The 19,147-nt window shown below is 45.0% G+C and overlaps 2 protein-coding genes across 6 annotated transcripts in view; one reads left to right on the top strand and one right to left on the bottom strand.

Moving 5' to 3' along the window:
• Window positions 1-13,481, bottom strand: part of thap4 (THAP domain containing 4) — a 60,991-nt gene extending 47,510 nt beyond the window's left edge. The window contains exons 1-2 of one of the 5 annotated variants that reach the window (XM_048542030.2): window positions 13,291-13,481; window positions 7,498-8,276 (exon numbers count right to left, since the gene is read on the bottom strand). In XM_048542030.2, the coding sequence (XP_048397987.1) occupies window positions 7,498-8,276; window positions 13,291-13,364 (853 nt within the window). In that variant the 5' untranslated portion in view covers window positions 13,365-13,481. Of the gene's footprint in view, window positions 1-339; window positions 957-1,042; window positions 1,106-7,497; window positions 8,277-13,290 lie in introns of those variants that run through there. The other 4 variants (XM_059650950.1, XM_048542032.2, XM_048542031.2 and 1 more) reach the window with 4 other exon arrangements.
• Window positions 13,482-13,758: 277 nt separating this feature from the next.
• Window positions 13,759-19,147, top strand: part of atg4b (autophagy related 4B, cysteine peptidase) — a 76,366-nt gene continuing 70,977 nt past the window's right edge. Inside the window, exon 1 of the mRNA XM_048542228.2 lies at window positions 13,759-13,862. Coding sequence (XP_048398185.1) covers window positions 13,853-13,862 — 10 coding nt within the window. The 5' untranslated portion in view covers window positions 13,759-13,852. The remainder of the gene's footprint in view (window positions 13,863-19,147) is intronic.

Genomic DNA, 19,147 nt, shown 5'->3' with positions numbered 1-19,147 from the left:
GATTTCTCTCCACAGATGCTGTCAGACCTGCTGACTTTTCCAGCAATTTCTGTTTTGTACCAGAATTGGTGGTATAGTGAACAGTGAAGAAGGTTATCTAAGATTACAAAGAGATCTTGATCAATTAGGTCAATGGGCTGAGGAAGGGCAGATGGAGTTTAATTTGGATAAATGTGAGGTACTTTTTGTAATACAAAACAAGGACAGGATTTACATAATTAATATTAGGGCACCGGGTACTGTTGTAGAGCAGAGAGACCTAGGGGTTCAAGTCCATATTCTTTTGAAATTTGCATCACAGGTAGACAGGGTGGTTAAGTAGGCATTTATTATACATGCCTTCATTGCTCAGACCTCTGAGCATAGGAGTTGGGACGTCATGTTCAGGTTGTGCAGGATGTTGGTGAGGCCACTTTTGGAGTACTGTGTGCAGTTCTGGTCACCTGCAGAGGGTTCAGAAAAGATTTACCATGAAGTTGCCAGGAACTTTAAATATAAAAATAGACTGGAGAGGCTGGAACTTCACTGGAGTATAGGAGATTGAGGGGTGACTTTATCGAGGTTGATAAGATCACAAGAGGCATTGATAAGATGAATGACAAGGGTCTTTTCCCTAAGGTGGGCAAGTTCAAAACTAGGTGGGGAGGCATAGGTTAAGGTGACAGGAGAAAGATTTAAAAAGGACAAGGGTTAGGTTTTCTTTCACAACGAAAGTGATTCTTGTGTGGAATGAACTGTCAGTGGATGCGGGTACAGTTACAACATATAAAAGGCGTTTGGATAAGTACATGAACAGGAAAGGTTTGGAGGGAAATGGGCCAGGAGCACGCAGGTGGGACTAGCTTAGTTTGGGAACTACGTGCTGAGGCTTAGTCTCAGTGACGGTGATGTCTGGGATCGTTTTTTCGGTCTCAGTGTGGAGGCAAAACCACAGAAAAAGGATAATCATCTGAAATTGAAGGCTCTGCTGCTGTGCTGTGTAGCCGTCCCGGCCCCGCGTTTACCTCCTGCGGCCCCGCTGCCCTCTCGGCCCCGCGTTTACCTGCGGCTGCCGCACCGGCCGCCATCACTGCCCAAGCCCCGCCTCCTGACCCGTCGCCTCCTTGACCCCCCCAGTCCCCGCCCCCGGACACGCCCTCACAGATGCTCCTAAGATGTTGCTTGGCCTGCTGTGTTCATCCAGCTCCACACTTTGTTATCTTGTATCAATGAAGGATTTTTTTTGTACTTTCTCCCACGCCGGATTGAGCAATCAGCAAACCAATGCTGCTCAGTTTCATAAAAAGTGCAGGAAGGGGCCATTCGGCCCACTGAGTTCTCACCAACTCTTTAAGGAGAATCCCTGCCCTACCCTACCCCATAACGCTGCATTTCCCATGGCCAATCCACCTAACCTGCACATTTTTGTACTCTGGGAGGAAACCAGAGCACCTGATGGAAACCCATACCGACACAGGGAGAAGATGGTCATCATCAGCGTGTCCAAGTAATTTGTCAGCCACTCTCTGACCATAATATAGACACAAAACATAGTCACTGAATATTTCAACTCCTCTCATTTTCTTCAGGTAAGAGGGGTTACCATGGGTACCCACATGGGCCCGAGTTATGCCTGTCTCTTCGTGGGGTATGTGGAACACTTCTTGTTCCAGTCCTATTCCGGCCCCCACCCACAACTCTTTCTCCGATACATCAAGAATTGGAAAACTTCAATTTCACCTCCAATTTCCACCCTGCCCTCACTTTCACCTGGTCTCTGACTCCTCCCTTCCCTTCCTCAACATTTCTGTTTCCATTTCTGGGGATAGACTGACCACTAATATCCGTTACAAACCCACCGACTCCGACAGCTACACGGACTATACATCCTCACACCCCACCACCTGTAAAGACTCCATCCCGTTCTCTCAGTTCCTCTGTCTCCGTCGCATATGTTCAGATGAGGCCAACTTCGACAAGGGAGCCTCCGAAAAGTCCACATTCTTCCTCAACCAAGAATTCCCCAGCTCCGTTGTCGACAGGCCCCTCAAATTGGGTCCGACCCATCTCCCGCACTTCCACCCTCACCCCTCCCCTCCTGCAACAGCGATAGGATCTCCCTTATCGTCGCCTACCATCCCACCAGCATCCACATCCAGAAGATCATCAGCTGCCATTTCTGCCACCTCCAGCAAGATGCCACCACCAGACACATATTCCCATCCCCTCCCTTGTCCACCTTCCGCAGGGACCGTTCCCTCCAGAACACCCTGGTCCATACCTCCTTCACCTCCAACACCTCTTCACAGCCCTCAGGCACCTTCCCCTGTAACCGGCGAAGGTGCAACACCTACGCATTTACCTCCTCACTCCCCAGTATCCAAGGGCCCAAACATACCTCCAGGTGAAGCAACACTTGACCCGCACTTCCAAGAATCTAGTCTACTGCATTCGCTGCTCACAATATGGTCTCCTCTACACTGGGGAAACGAAGCGTAGACTTGGCGACCGCTTTGCAGAACATCTACGTTCTGCTCACACAAAAGACCCTGAACTACCTGTTGCTTGCCACTTCAATGCACCAACTTGCTCCCTGGCCAACAGCTCCGTCTCCAGCTTGCTACAGTGTTCTAGTGAAGCCCAGCGCATGCTGGAGGAACAACACCTCATTATCCGCTCAGGGACCCTAGAGCCCTCAGGACTCAAAATTGAGTTCAATAATTTTACAGCCTAAACTCCCCCATGTCCCAGCCCCCCACCCCACATACCAGGCCTTGTTACCACATAACAAAGTGTGGAGCTGGATGAACACAGCAGGCCAAGCAGCATCCCAGGAGCACAAAAGCTGACATTTCGGGCCTAGACCCTTCATCAGAGAGCTTGTTACCACATAGCCTGCCATTAAACACCCCCTGTTGTTCGTCACTAACAGTCCCTGTTAACAACCATTCACCCTCCCAGCCTAATTGTTAGCAACTCCTTTGTCTGTCCAACTGTCTTTCTCTCTCTTTGGGCTCTATTCTATTGTTTACTCCCTACCCCACCCATCTCCCTATTTTCTGCATGTAAACTTACATTTTCCCAGCCACCATCATTTCTGAAGAATGGTCACCGGACCCGAAACGTTAACTCTGTTCTCTCCTCCACAGATGCTGCCAGACCTGCTGAGCTTTTTCAGCAACTTTGTTTTTGTCACTGAACATGGATTCTACTGGTTGAAACAACTTGAAATTCCAGAGCAGCATCTCTTTGCAAACCAACAATGACAGACACTGAACTTAATAATGGCATATATGTTACTTCAGACCGTCAATATAATGTACTACCCCAAGAAGTTTCACAGAAGGGTTTATAAATAAAGCCTTACACTGTAAAACTTATGACAGGTGACTAAAACCCCTACACTTTGAACAAGTTTTAAACAACAGCCTAAAGGAGGTTCAAGGCTAACAGGCAAAAAGATTTAAGGAGATAATTTCAGAGCATAGGTCCTATACAACTGCCAATGACGGACTGAAAGAAATAAAGGGATGTACAAAAGCCCAGAATAATGGTAGCACTTATGTTCAAGAGTTAAAAGTTTGGAGATGGCCACAGAGACAGGGAAGAATAAAGCTCTGGAGGATTTGAGTACAACTAGAGAAAACTTTAAAATCAAGGTTTTGCCAAACCAGGAGTTAACGAAGGTAAATAATCACAGGAGTTATGGGTAAATGAGATACTGCCAAAACCAGAAAACTATGTATGAGTGGAGTTAGATCTTCTGGCAGCTCTTGTTCCAAGGATCAGAGTCTTCTCATCAGTTGAAGAATAGCAGTTGGAGAGAAGCACAATGGACAGTACCATAGGCTGACACTGTAACTTGCTTTCCAAGTCCAAAGCCACATGACAGGAATAGCTATACTTAGGACTAAATCCAAATCCACGCCCAAGGGATCTGGACAATTAGCTATGTCCATCGTAGAGTGGACTGCTCCTCCAGACAGGTCAGCATTGGTCATAGCATTTATATTTACTTTTCAGTGCCATGAATCCTTCAGCTAAATGGGATGAAGGAGATTCTATTGTACCAAACTTACCTCTTCTTAAATGAGGAAAGAGAACAGTTTGCACAAATTTACAATCCATCACACAGTTGAAACCAAGACAGAACAAAAAGCCCTCTGAGACCCATCCTATGTTGTACTAAAGCTGGTACTGGCCAGAACAAAACAAAATAAAGGAATTCAGAGAAAGTAAGAACTGCAGATGCTGGAGTCAGAGATAACACAGTGTGGAGCTGAAGGAACACAGCAGGCCAGGGAGCATCAGAGGAGCAGGAAAACTGACGTATCAGGTCAAGACCCTTCTTCAGAAATGGGAAGGGGGAAAGGGGCTCAGAAATAAATAGAAAGAGGAGGGGTGGGACAGTGATAGGTGAGTGCAGGTAAGGAGTGGTGGGGATTGGTCAGTGAGGTGGGATGAATGGTTAGGTGGGAGAGAAGCAGGACAGGTTGCGGCAGGTCAAGGAGGTGGATGGTCCTTGGGTGGGGAGATTTTGAAACTGGTAAAATCCACATTTAGGCCATTGGGCTGTAGGCTCCTGAGACAGAATATGAGGTGCTGCTCCTCCAGTTTGTGAGTGGCATCATTGTGACTGCAGGAGGCCCAGGATGGATGTGCCACTTGGGGAAGGGGGAGGGGTAGTTGAAAAGGTTCGCAGCTGGGAGGTGTTGTCGTTTGTTGTGAACAGAGTGCAGGTGGTCTACAAAGAGGTCTCCGAGCCTCCACTTGGTCTCACCAATGTCGAGGAGGGCACATCGGGAGCAGCGGATGCAAAAGACCACATTGACGGATGTACAGGTGAACCTGTGTCTGATGTGAAAGGTTTGTTTTGTGCCTTGAATGGAGGCAAGGAGGAAGGTGTAGCACTTCCTGCACTTGCAGGGAAAGGTGCCGGGGCTCGTGAAGAATGTGAAGTGGACAAGGGATTTGCTGAGAGGCAGTCCCTATGAAAGGCAGACAGCAGTGGAGAGGGAAATATATCTTTGGTTGTGGGGTCGGATTGTAGGTGGCGGAAGCGGCGGAGAATGATACATTGGATGCAGAGGTTAGTGGGGTGATATGCGAGGACAAGGGGGATTCTGGCTTTGTTTTTGTTGGGGGAAGGGGACGTGAGGGCAGAGGTGCAGGAAACGCAAGAGATGCAGTTGAGAGAATTTTTGATCAAAAGGTGAAGTTGCGGTCCTTGAAATAAGAGGAGATCCGGGATGTTCGGGAGTGGAACACCCCAAGTTGGGAGCGGAGGTGGAGGAGTTGGGAGTAGGGGAGCGCAAACTTGCAGGAAGGTGGGTGAGAGGAGGTGGAATCTAGGTAGCCGTGGGCTTGAAATAGATGTCAGTTTTCAGGCGGTTGCAGTCCCTATGAAAGGCAGATAGGGGTGATTATAAATCACTCAGAGATGGTAAGAACTGCAGGTGCTGGAATCAGACATTACACAGTGTGGAGCTGGATTCTCCGTGACTCCCTCGTCCTCTCCACACTCTCCACTAAATCCACCAGCCCCGACACCTTTCCCTGCAACACCAGGAATTCCCATACCTGCCCCTACACCTCCCCCCTCACCTCCATTCAAGGAACCAAAAACAAACCTTTCACATCAGACAGAGGCTCACCTGCACATCCGTCAATATGGTCTGTTGCATCCAATGCTTCCGCTGTGGCCTCCTCTACATTAGTGAGACCAAGCGGAGGCTTGGAGACTGCTTTGTAGAGCACCTGCGATCTGTTAACGATAAATGACAACACCTTCCGGTTGCAAACCATTTTTACGTGCCCTCCCACTCTCTGGGTGACAAGTCGATCCTGGGCCTTCTCCAGTATCACAATGACACCACCCGGAAACTGGAGAAGCAGGACCTCATATTCTGTCTCGGGAGCCTACAGCCCAACAGCCTAAATGTAGACTTTACCAGTTTCAAAACCTCCCCACCTCCAGCCTCATCCCACGACCAAACCCCTACTCTCATCCCCATCTCCTTGGCCTCATACAACCTGTCCATCTTTACTCCCACGTATCTGCTCCTCTAACCTTACTGACCAATCCCTACTACTCTCTACCTGAACACACCTATCACCATCCCACCTAACTTCCCCAGCCCCACTCCTCCTCTCACGATTTATTTCCCAGCTCCCTTCCACCGCCCCATTTCCGAAGAAGGGTCCCGACTCGAAACGTCAACTTCCCTGCTCTTCTGATGCTGCCCGGCCTGCTTTGTTCCTCCAGCTCCACAGTGTGTTATCTGAAACAGAAGAATATCTTATTTTTAAATATAGGCCTCCATTCATCAGCAGGGCATCCCAAAGCAATTTACAACCAATTACTTTTGAACAGCAGTCACGATTAACCAAGCATTTATATGAACAAACACTCCTTTTATTTTCTAATCCATGTTTTCATCATTTCCTTGAACCTTGTGATGCTCAAGTGGGTGGCATCCACCAACATATCCCCACTTGTTAGTTCATTCATTTAACATGATGCCTAAGAGCATAGGCACACAGCTCGAGAGAATCTTTCAGTGGTAAATCCTTGATGAAGAAGAACAACTAATTTTTTCAGATGTGCCTGAAACAGACACACTAGCCCTGTCCTTCAGTATGCTACACAACATGTCGTGACGAGACTGATAAGGATTGGGCAGTATGCTGGCTCAGTGTTAAGCAATGTTGCCTCACAGCACCAGGGGCCCAGGTTCAGTTCCACCCACGGGCAACCATCTGTGTGGAGTTTGTTCTCCCTGTGACTGTGTGAGTTTCCTCTGGGCACTCTGGTTTCCTCCCACAGTCCAAATATGTGCAGGTTAGGTGGATTGGCCATGCTAAATTACCCATAGTGTTGAGGGAGTGCAGGCTAGGTGGATTACCCACAGGAAATGCAGGGTTACAGAGATAGTGTAGGGAGGTGAGATCTGTGTGAAATGCTCTTTGGAGGGTCACTGTGCACTTGATGGATTGAATGGCCTGTTTCCACACTGTAGGGATTCTATGATAACTCTTTATTATTCCTTTTCAAGCAGTATGTATTCAGTTACTCTTCTGAACCCCTTCACATGAAGTTTCAAGCTGAAGTCAATAGCTAATGAGCAAGACATTTGCTCAGACGCTGATGTAAAACATATGGGGTAATTTTCATAACCTATAAATCTAGACAGCGTGTGTGGCAACTTGTCTGGGGTAACTGGCGATCTGTTGGCTATTTGGGTACATACGGGTCAGACTTCCTACCAGTGGCCAATGTGTACATGTGACAGTGAATATGGGTAAACAGGATACACACAAATTCATACCTGTGAGCAAGTTCTAATGTACTGGGTTCATCACATTTCTCTGGGGCCAAATCTAATTGTACTTGAAAGTCTATCAACGAGTTCTTACCTTGGGAGAAAATAGTTGCCGCAAGTGAAAATTAAGGTATAAAATTGTGGGTTTGCATGGCCACTCATTGCAAATGTTGAAAAAGTGAAGTCTTTCACTCACCATGATCCTGAGGCAGAAAGCACCTTACAAGAGTAGAATTAGTTTCCTGAAGTTTATGGATCAATTCCTCCAACCGCTTCACTCGCTTCACAACTCGGCTGCTTTGCTGTCTCAGGAGCTTGAGTTTGGTATTCTTCTTCGTGACTTGATCTTTCAGGAAAGTGCTGTGTGTTGGAGACAAGCAGTATGAATGGAGGGAATTTATTAGTTTGCATGTGCCAGGGGCAGATGGGGCGGCATCATCAGGAAATGGAACAGTGCCATCAATCAGCAGTCTTTCACTGGCAGGTGGTGGGCAGCTATCAGACTTTGAACAGCATTGCTCTTCAGACACCTTAGAGACAACTGGTTCAGCTGTCACTGAGGATGACTGGAGTATGGCACCGTTTTCTTCCAAACCAGGAACGGTCTCCAGTAAAAGTTCATTGTCTACAATTACAGTATGGGACTCTAAGTGTTCAGTTGTTTCATCCTTTAGTGCTTCAGAGGCAAAGCAGCCACTCAAAGTCCTTTCCTGATTGACAGCAGCCAGCTGTAATTTAGCTGCAACCTGGCAGTGAGTGTGCCCTCTCTCCACTTTCCTCTGGTTTTCTGAGAAGTGGAAGATGGAAGGGACGGCATTGAACTTGAGTCGATGACACTGGTCCTCCTGGCGCTTCTGAAAGCTATCCTTGGTGAAGTGAGCACTGCACAGGAAGGAAAACTTGGTTGGTTTCCAGTCAGTCCGACCAACAGCAGCAATCCATTCTGCTAAACGTTTTGCATCTTTCAAAGGGAATCTAGCAGAGAAAACAGGACAACACAGCAAACAATCCTGAAACAATGCTGGCCAATGGACATTTCAATTCTAGCTTTCAATTTTGGCAAAAAAAAATAGAGAAAAGTTATTCTTCCAATATCTACAGCATTCTCTTTAAAATAAAGTTGACAAAAGGCTCGGATCAAAGGTGAAAATCTTAAAATTAGAGATAGGCTATGCAGAGTAATAGAGACATCACTTGACATAAAGGGTAGAAGAAACGAGGAAAGTCTTACTTAGAAAAAAGCGATGAAGCCAGGTGTGTGATTAGAGGATGTAAGTGGGCATTAACTAAGAATTTCAAAACTGCAATTAATTGTTAGGCATGTGTAATGCATGGAGTAACAATCCAGATTAGCAATGATCTAATAGAGTGATAGAATAGATTCAAAGGGCTGAGTGGTCTCCTATCATTCCTATGTTAGCAAAATTTAAAAATGGACAGTGCAACAAATTTGAAGTATATCCTGGAGAAGTATCTGATTTGTCTAACTAGTGGAAGAAATATCTCTGCAACAGTCATACAGTTCTAGGCAAAAATGAATGGTGGAGTTCCATCCCAGAGACAAAAATGACCATGATTCAGCACCAAAACAAAAAAAGATATTTTCTGAAGAAGCCATAAGGATGTCTTCTGTAAAAGTAAATGTCAGGGTCACAGTTGAATTAGAGGACACTACTGAAGGAGCAAAGAAACAGTTATACTTTGCTTTGATGCCTAATATTACCCCAATGCCTTTGATGTTTGAAAGGCCTGAATGGAATTTTAAGTTTGACAAGGCATAAAGCTAGCAGTAAGCAGATCAAAGCATGATTTTCCTGTACTTTACCGGTACATCCACCAATTAATGCTTTCATTCAGGTTCAACATTTCACCTCCTATTTCTTAACTAATTTTATTTCTCAAATACAACAGAAATTGCTGGCAAAACTCAAAAGTCTGGCAGTATCTGTGGGAATGTAGAGGAAGCAAAGTTAATGTTTCAAGTCCCATGACAGAACTGATAGCAGCTAGGAAAATGCAGTAATTATGCTGAAGTTGAGGTCGGGGTGGGAGTGAGCCGATAGGTTGTTTTATCTTTTTTTCAAGTGTTCCCGGATAGATGGACTTAAATGGATTTTTATCAGAACCGTACACTTAGACAGGACTGCCTCGAGGCTGATAAAACATCATAGAAATAGATTGTACCATCAGTTCATGTTCCAGCCCTCCACTATGACAAACAATACCCTCAGCTACCAACGTGAATAACTGCTCCAAGGCCAGTATCCAGTCACCCAGTCGCCATTTATTTACAGGTGCACAGGTATGTGGGCCTTGACCACCCAGCTCAGAGCCAGTCACTAGAATGAGGAGACTTTCAAACTCCTGTTTGTATCTCAGCCAGGGCTCCCTGATTGGCCCAGGTTGACAGCGCCAAGCAAGGATGTCATAATCAATAAGACCCACCTGGCCCTCATTTCAAAAACTACACAATGAAATGGCTTAAATGCACCCTTACTTTATTCTTTCATGTTGTTGTTGGTTGGGCAACATTTATTGCTAGTGCCTAGTAGGACTCTTGTTGAACTGCTGAAGCCCACTTTGTACAGGCAGACCCAAAATGCTATCAGAGACAGAGTTACAAGGTTTTGAATGAGTAAACCCTGAACAAATGATATATTTCCAAGTCAGGATAGTGAGCAGCTTGGAGGTGAGTTTGAATGATGGTACTACCATGCATCTGCTGCACTTCTAGATGGTACTGGTTTGGAAGATTCTCAAGAGTGGTGGTGAATTTCTGCACTGCATCTTGTGGGCAGGACACAGTAAAGCAATTGACGGCATGCACAGTGGAGGGACTCAAATGTGACCACACCCATAAACAATCAAGTAGCTGGTCTGTCCTGGATTGCTGAAGCTTCTTGAAAGTTGTTGGAGCTGCACTCATCCAAGCAAGTATTCCATCACACTCCTGAACTGTGTCTTGTAAATGGTGGACAGATTTGGGGAATCAGGTGGTGAGTTACTAACTATAGGATTCCTCGCCTCTGACCTGCTCTTGCGGGCACTATATTTACATAGCTAGTTTCAGTTCAGTTTCCGGTCAACGTTAACCCTCAGATGTTGATAATGGGTGATTCTGGGATGACAATGCCTTTGATCTCCTGCTTTAATTTTTGACAGTCAGGGGATTTCATTATTCAGGCATGGATCAAAAGTTTCAACAAAATAGTGTTAATACTTGCACTTTTATAGTACCTGCTCACAAAACATCTGAAAACATTTCACATGACAGTATAAACTGTTTGACTTTTGAGTAGGACTGTGTTGTGATGGGATACAAATTAGTGGGAATTTGAACATCATTCATCCACAAAAAATATAGTTCTGGAAAGTGAAATGACAATTCAAATCACAGCCTTTAAAAAACATTCAGAGTTCCACAACTGCATATTAGCAAGCTCTGTTCAAAACCAGTCGGGCTAAACTCCCGGCAGACTGAGCAGGTTAAGGAACCTTTACTAAGACCGGATTCAAATCTAAGTCTGACAAGCAGCTGTCACTTCACTCTGGCATTTAGTTTCTGATAGGCATTTATGCAGAAGGGGAAAGTGGCTTTAATTCACATATTAGTAATCTCAAAGAGGCTGTGGTGAAGGTGACTGCGTTGAAAGTTAAATGTCACACCAGTGAAGGATGAGTTCTGTTTAGAGGGCTAATGTTAGATTAATACACCTGGAGACAGATCTGAAATAGACTGATCTAATTTCATGTCATGCACAAAGTAATTACTTAATTGCTGTAATTAATGCCATCACATTGTTTTACACTCCACTTATCTGTCATTATTTCCAAGGCCTCTGTGGTTAAAATAAGCTATGGGAGACATAAATTGTTATTGTTTGATTAATTACAATCTGAAGGTAGGTTTGGCTTGATGCATTTTTAATGGCTTCCTGAGTTCATGAGACACTTTGTCTGAACATGAGTTACAATTCATCCAATTGTTATAAGTTGCCATACCGTTGATCTGAAGCAATTTAACAGGAAAGCTGTGTGGTGTTAGCCAGTGTTTCCCCAGGATTCTGTAGAATTAAATCTATAGCACTATACTGTGAGTAATATACCAGCAATACCTTACATTCTTTCTCTCTCTGCCATGAACTGATGGGCCTCAAGGTCTCCTGTCAATCTTGAAGGTGCAGCAACAAGATTGTGTCACAATGCCCTACGTTGTCATGGGGATTGCAATTTAGGGACTTTACTGTGGGTAAATAACAAATGATCACGTCCCAGTTGTAGAAAATACAAGATGGTGGTGCAGTAGTTGTTTCACTGGTCCAGTAAACCAGATACTCACACTAACGTTCTGGGGACATAGATTCTAATCTCTTAAACCCAAAGACAGCATGATAGGGTCTATTATGTTATACTGGTTGATGTACCTGATCACACCTCATGCAATGAGATGATGTATAGGATTACTAACATTTACAGCAGAACTTACCAAACATTTTCCCATGACCCATTTTGAAACTTAAATTGTTGTGACATTGTGGTGGGAAGAGGAGGTGTGAAGAGATTCCTTTGAGAACAGGAAGTGAGCACTGATTTTTATTTTGCTTTGGAAGGGTGGGGAAAAGAGTCGGCCAATGCAACCTTGAAATTTTCAAGACAAAATTTAATCTTTTGACCATATTTGGGGGATCTCGACCTTCACACTTTGGAAAACCTTGATTTCAAGATGAGGCATCAGGGCGTTATAACTATTACTATGCATTGAAGATTGAGAGTTTGTATTTCTCTAACAGTTGTCTGGATCTTCAGGAACTGAGATCAACATTCAGGACACTGCTGTGTGCAATCTTGAAGAAAAAAAATCAAGTTGTTTTTATTGCCACTTACTTCGAACATTTATCTTTGCTGGACATAGACTGTCAATAATTTTGAATAGTTCTATTTGGCTGACAGCCAAGCATTATCTAAGTGGGTAATGTGTCTTTTGCTTTCTAATTGTCATTGCAAAGCAACGTATCATAAGGATGGATGCATTTGGCTCACCAATGGCCAAAGTGTGAAGGACAAGTTGTGTGATGAAATCTCCAGGATTACAAACCATCACAGATGGCAACCCCAGTTAACAAAGGAAGTCAAAAGGGATTGCATATATTTCTCCTCAACCTTCCAATTCTTCATTTCCCCAATCTTATTTAACATTATTCACAATGACATTCTAGTTCTGAGAGCCTGTTCTATAATGGTTGCAGGTGCAAGGCCAAATGAAAAATGCTCAAACACAGATTTATTAAAAACAAAACAAAAAACTGCAGATGCTGGAAATCAGAGACAAAAACAGAAGTTGCTGGTAAAACGGTATCAGAGATAATGGGAACTGCAGATGCTGGAGAATCCAAGATAACAAAATGTGAGGCTGGATGAACACAGCAGGCCAAGCAGCATCTCAGGAGCACAAAAGCTGACGTTTCGGGCCTAGACCCTTCATTAGAGACCCTCTGATGAAGGGTCTAGGCCCGAAACGTCAGCTTTTGTGCTCCTGAGATGCTGCGTGGCCTGCTGTGTTCATCCAGCCTCACATTTTGTTATATTGCTGGTAAAACTTCAGGTCTGAAGAAGAGTCTGGCTGCTGCCAGATCTGATGAGTTTCCCCAGCAATTTCTTCTTTTGTTACAAGACTTACTAAACTATATACAATTATATTTGTATATCAAACCTCTAGATACAGTAAGCATCAAACCAGAGTTAGCATTACCCAGGCCTCCAAGCCTTACCACTATCAGCTATCCAGCGATTCTTTGAACACTCACTGTTGAAGGTGGCAACTTCACATTGTGCATACAAAAAATTGAAATACTTCCAAGCTGGTTGAACTCTTGGAAAGCAGAGTAGGTTTTGAAATATTTGTAACTTAATAACAAAACAACTCTTTAACATGGGGAGCATCTCTTGAAGTAGAATAGGTTCAGGACATACAAAAGACAGAGGCACCCACCTGTGGAATGATATAGATTTGGCTACTTTACCCTGTCTGTTGGTGCAGGAATGAGCTGAACAAGATATCACCATTTTCCAGATAAGTAACCAGATATCACACCCTTATCCTAATTAAGAGATAGTGATAGGACTCCAAGTATCCGTACAAAAAAATGGCACCACCCTAACTCTCTGAAATATTCAATGCTACCGTTTGGATTTGACGTACAACACGGCTCCCACAACCGCTAGGTTCAGCGAGCACAGGACTTATGGAAATTCGAAGGTGCATGCTCCAAGCTTGACCCTGCGGATAAATATAAGCATTTTTTCGACGTATCTCCCGCTGATCGTTTCAACGGAGCTGGAAGAAGAACGTTATTTTCCGTATGGCAAGATGGCGCTGTCTGTTAGGGGTGCAACCGGCCGTGTTCTAAAGTATTGCGCAACCTCCTCGGTGCATGGCACCGCCCACTAGTGGGTGGGGAACCACCGGATCGCTGTGTTCCGATTGGTCACACACAACTGTCAATCAGCGATGCGGGGTGGATGTCAGGCTCCGTGACAGTGGATGGTGCACAATGGATGCAGGTAGGCCCGGGTGTCTTACAATGGAGACCCCTCAGCAGGTCAGCCTGTAGGAGGACGGGGTGTTGAGGTTTCCTCTCAGATCGCTGCCGTAGCTCGCCAGATGTGTCCCCCGGCAGCCACGCCTGGCTCCCACGTTCTCCCCGCTATCTGGGTGTTCTGTGCCCTACCCCCATGTTGGGTGATCTCCTTTCCCCACCCTCACTCCATCTGGATCATCTTCTTTACACCCTGCCTTCCTCTCCTTTGGCAGTGCGGCTGGCCCTAAACCCCCGATCCATTACCGTCACCTTATTCCCACCCCCACCCCTTCCCACACCCAGCCTGTCTCCTTCTTTCCCCCCTCCCATCGTCACCACGCCACCCTGTCTCACTTCACCCTCTCTTTTTCCCCGCACCCCGTCACTCTTTCCCCACCCCAGCCCCCTCGCCACCCCAGCTGCATCGCCACCCCAGCCCCCTCGCCCTGTCTGCCCCTTGCCCTGTCTGCCCCTCGCCACCCCAGCCCCCTCGCCCTGTCTGCCCCTTGCCCTGTCTGCCCCTCGCCACCCCAGCCCCCTCGCCCTGTCTGCCCCTCGCCCTGTCTGCCCCTCGCCACCCCAGCCCCCTCGCCCTGTCTGCCCCTTGCCCTGTCTGCCCCTCGCCACCCCAGCCCCCTCGCCCTGTCTGCCCCCCCCCTCACCCTTGCGTGACGTGCCTCTGTCCTCAATTGAAGTGTTTTGTGGCACACTGTTGTTTCTGTCAAAGCTGCTGACCTGGCTTAGTTTGTAGAGTGTTTATGTTTATCTTGCTCATCATGTTATTGTTTTCTTAAACACTGTCCTTTTTTGAAATGATCCACTGTACTGACTTTTTGATCTTGGCCACTGGAAGGTATATGTTTAAGGACAGGTGTTGCTACTTGAAGGTGAGGAAGATGAGGCCACATGAGGATAGGACATTTGGAGGCCCTGGTGGTGCAGTACGGGTGCCCTGATTCTGGGCGTGTTCCACCTGCAGCAGAGATGTCTTGACGTGTACAAATGGATTGATTAAATTTTTATTTCTGAGGACTGGCTGTTTTGAGCTGGTCTCTTGGCTGTAGTGTTTGACCTGTCTGTGTTCTGAGCCATAACATTGAATTACATGTGGGAAATAATGAATGTTAAAACAGTCATTTAAAAAATGGAAAAAATTGCCATGGTTAATGTTCTGTTATAGATGTGGATTTTTGTGATGACAGCCAGATCTTATCATTCGTCAGGGGAATCAATAAAATAGAATTTCCTTTTATTGTCAGTAATCTGACAATGTGAAGATATCTTCACATATTTTTGTAGACCTTTCCAAGACAGCAATTACTGCCTGTCCCTGGTTGCCTTGAGGATATTAAGTCAAAGGGCATGTGTGGGACCGAGAACCCACTTCTTTAGTTCTTTGTGTCCGTCTCTCAAAGCATTTGGAAATGTTGTCCCACGTTTATAGAGTACTGGATGAATGTGGTGCAGCTTCCTTTTGCATCCATCCTGGCAAAGATCTGTCTCCAAGTTATTTTATAATGCAGTTTTTAAACTGGCGATGGTCTAATTTGGCTCTCGTTTTGTTGCAGTATGTCTACAGTTCAGGATCTGCTCAATCATACCCCCACTTCTGCCATTTGATATCCTCTTGCCAGTAAAATCATTGCACCCTCCCACCTGATCCATCTCTTGTCAAAAGGGCACTCTGAACGTTTAAAGTGCACAACCAGTTTAATCATTTGTCACTAAGCATATTAGAGATGGTCAATCTTCGCTGGACTAAGTTGATTCCAGGTATGGAGGGACTCTCTTATGTGGGAAGGTTGGCACGTTGGGCTTGTGGTCATTGGTGTTTAGAAGAATGACAGAGAACCTTTTGAAACATACAGGATTCTTCGGGGGCTTGACCAAGTAGATGTTGTGAATTGACTTCCCCTTCTGGGAGACTCAGATGAGCAATGTCTGAAATCCCAGGTTGGTGCTGACCTAGTTATCACGCCTGTTAAGAGCTAGCCATGATTTTCCTTTCACAGTGCAGTCTTCAAGCAGGGCTGTAAACTCTAAGGAATCATCCATCTTATTCATATTTTAGTGGTATAAAAGTGTAGCCTGCCTTCAGGCTTAGAGGCAAGCTGTGTTCGGAGACTTTCTGAATTTGGTGGCTAGCTCTCTCTCTTCCTACCTCTTAGTATGTTTTCAAGATGGATGATGGATCACCAGCTCTGAATGGTTCTTTCAAAATTCCATTTAAGCCTAATAACATGTGAATGAATGATCAGCAATGTCTGAAATCCCAGGTTGGTGCTGCACAGTGTGCTAAGCTGACCTATTTATCATGCCTGTTAAGAACCAGTCACGTTTTTGTCTTTCACTAATTGCTATCTTCAAGTTGGGCTTCTCCATTAATTATTGCTGCAATTCAGCTGCAAGTTATGAGAATTTGATTCAGCACCTACCTCTCCTTGAATCTGAACAAGGTGAAGAGATTCTAATACACACTTTGTGCAGTCACCTTATCCATCTTACTGTCTGTATAAGCCCAGCTGTCTACATGCCATTGTCAGACTCTGTTCAATAGTGTACAATTAGCAACTGCTGTAAACAAACTCACAATCAACCTCATAATGATGGAGCATCTTAAACTATTCACTTTTTTATGCACCTGGATTCTTCCAGATTATCACGGGGAGGTTTGCAATATAGATGTCTGAAAATTGGCCTGAGTGCATTGTTCAAGAGGAAGAACTAATTTCAGTGTGTCGATGCTACTCAAATTTATTGCCTTGCTGGATACCCTGAAGTCTCAGTGATCATATGTGGCCATCTTGTCCATTCCCTTCAACACCGTGACTTGTCTGAACGGAAAAAGATTCAGTGCTATCAAGATTCAACAGATTAATGGTTATGTCAAAGAGTCTGTGTTCCCTTATTTGGAAGCAAATAGAGACTTTAAGGATGATTCCTCAGACTTTATGCTAACCATTTCCATTATACATCCATGTGGCAAAAAATGAAATCTGTGCATCTTAATAATGCTTTTAGTCATCTAGGAATGGACAGTTACTATGACCCTATCAATGTTCATGGAAATGTGGATGTGAGTTTGCTCGCTGAGCTGGAAGGTTAGCGAGCAAACTCACATCCAGAACCTCAACCTGAGCTACAAATCTTCTCAAAACTCATGGAAATGTCTTAATTTCACTTCTGATTGTTCTGGTTCTAATTTTTAGCTTGTGCCCCAGCCCTAAATCTCTTCCAGCAGTGGAAATTCAGTTTCACTGAATCTGTTGAACTCACCAGTAGGAGTCTAATTGAGTGACTTTGATTAATTATAGTCACATGTGAAAAGCTTTGTTTTGTGAGCAATACAGGCATGTCATAGCAAACGAGCATATAGATCATAGGGCGCTTAGACGGAGCAAGTCATATGAGGTTCACAGGAAGTATATAAAGCAAGATCAAAATTATTTGACGTTAGAGGTCTTTTCAGCAGCCTAATAACAGCAGGAAAGAAGCCATTTTCAAACCTGTTGGTGTGGGCTCAAGCTTCAAGCTGTGCATACAACTTTCTATAGTTTCTTATGGTCCTACGTAGAGTAGTTGCCATACAAAACCGTTATGCACCTGATTTAGAATACTTTCCATGGTGCATCTGTGAAAATTGGTGAGGGTCCTTATGGAAATGCTGAATTTCCTAAGCTTGCTGAGGAAGGAGAGATGGCGTTGTGCCTTCTTGACTTTGGGCACATCATGGTGGCTCAGTAGTTAGCACTTCTACCTCACAGCACCAGGGACCCAAATTCCATTCCACCCCCAGGCGACTGTCTGTGTGGAGTTTGCACACTCTCCCCATGTCTGCGTGGGTTTCTTCTGGGTGCTCGGTTTCCTCCCACAGTTCAAAGATGTGCAGGCTAGGTGGATTGGCCGTGCTAAATCGCCCATAGTGTTCAGGGATGAGTAGATGGTGGTGGGGGTGGGGGGGTGGGGTGCAGGGCGGAATATAGGGGGTTGGGTTATGGTTGGGATGCTCTGAGAGTCAGTGTGGACTTGTTGGGCCGAAGAGCCTGTTTCCACACTGAGGGATTCTATGAATTTCTGTTCTCTTTCCCACACCGCTTCCCCCCGCCCCCCCACCCCAACCACCCACAATAGATTTGGTTGCAGATCCTCTTGGAATTGACACATACTTCATTGTATAATAGGAGATGAGACACAACACTTCTATATGGACTTTACGTACAATTCAGCCACACATTGAAGAATGCTTTTAACACTAGCATAGCTTCAGTTAAAAGTTTTGCTCGGACAGCAATTTTGCTCAGAGCAGTTTGTGATATGATCAAATCCATAGGATCTGTAAACATGACTTGTTGTTCCTCAAATGTCATGAGTCATCTTGTGCTATCTGCTTTAAAGTTAATAAACCTCTCTGGTTTGAAGTAATTAGTTTGTTTCCTGTAACACTTCATGTGAATGATGCAGGATACTTTTGAGATGCTCTTTAAGAACAAATGTGGTGCAAAGGTATTTTCCCTACTCCTGCCCAGAGGCCGGAGTTCCAGTCCCACCAGCCCCAGAGAATTGTAATAGCATCTCTGAATGGGTTGGTTAGAAAAATAGTTTAAATGTAAGAAATGAAAGATTTGAGGGTATTTTGTGGTGCAGTGGTAGTGCCCCTACCCCTGGACCTGGGGCCCCCAATTCAAATCCCAATTGCACTGGAGGTATGTAATAACATGTATGAAATGCTCTTTATTTAGAAAGAAGTGGCCGCCATGAGTGTGGAGCTTATTTCCCCCTCCGACTCTGTTTTGATTTAGTACCCCCCACCCCCGCTGCCTTTCCTGCCTTCCTCTTTATGTTGAGCAGTGCTTGTAATTCATTCATTGTCTATAGAAAGGGATGTGAAATGCTCCTTGCCTCAGCAGCTGTGTCAGCCTAGATACATCACAAAATTAGAAGCAGCACATGACTTGCAGGCACATGGCCTTGATGCAACAGCCATATACTGTCTGTTTGCTGGAGAGAGGACAAATTAATAAGGAGCCAAGACCAAACCAAAACAGTATGGTGGGCCTCAAGTTGGAGGCTTCCCCTGAACTTAGATTTAGCCCAAGTTGTTTTCTTAACTTCTTGCGGCACTTGTTTTCTTGAAACTTTGCTGAAGACTGCTACTATTTGTACTTCTCTCTTTTGTGAACACAGGGCTTGATATGGAGAATTTTATACTTTTATTCTATAATTTTGAATTGTAACTCTTCCACCTGTTTATTCCCCCTGCTGAGGTGA

Source organism: Stegostoma tigrinum, chromosome 14 (assembly GCF_030684315.1).
Source record: "Stegostoma tigrinum isolate sSteTig4 chromosome 14, sSteTig4.hap1, whole genome shotgun sequence".
NCBI classification, from domain to species: Eukaryota; Metazoa; Chordata; class Chondrichthyes; order Orectolobiformes; family Stegostomatidae; genus Stegostoma; species Stegostoma tigrinum.
Note: the sequence above shows the minus strand (reverse complement) of the source record. Positions and strands in the feature narration are given on the sequence as shown.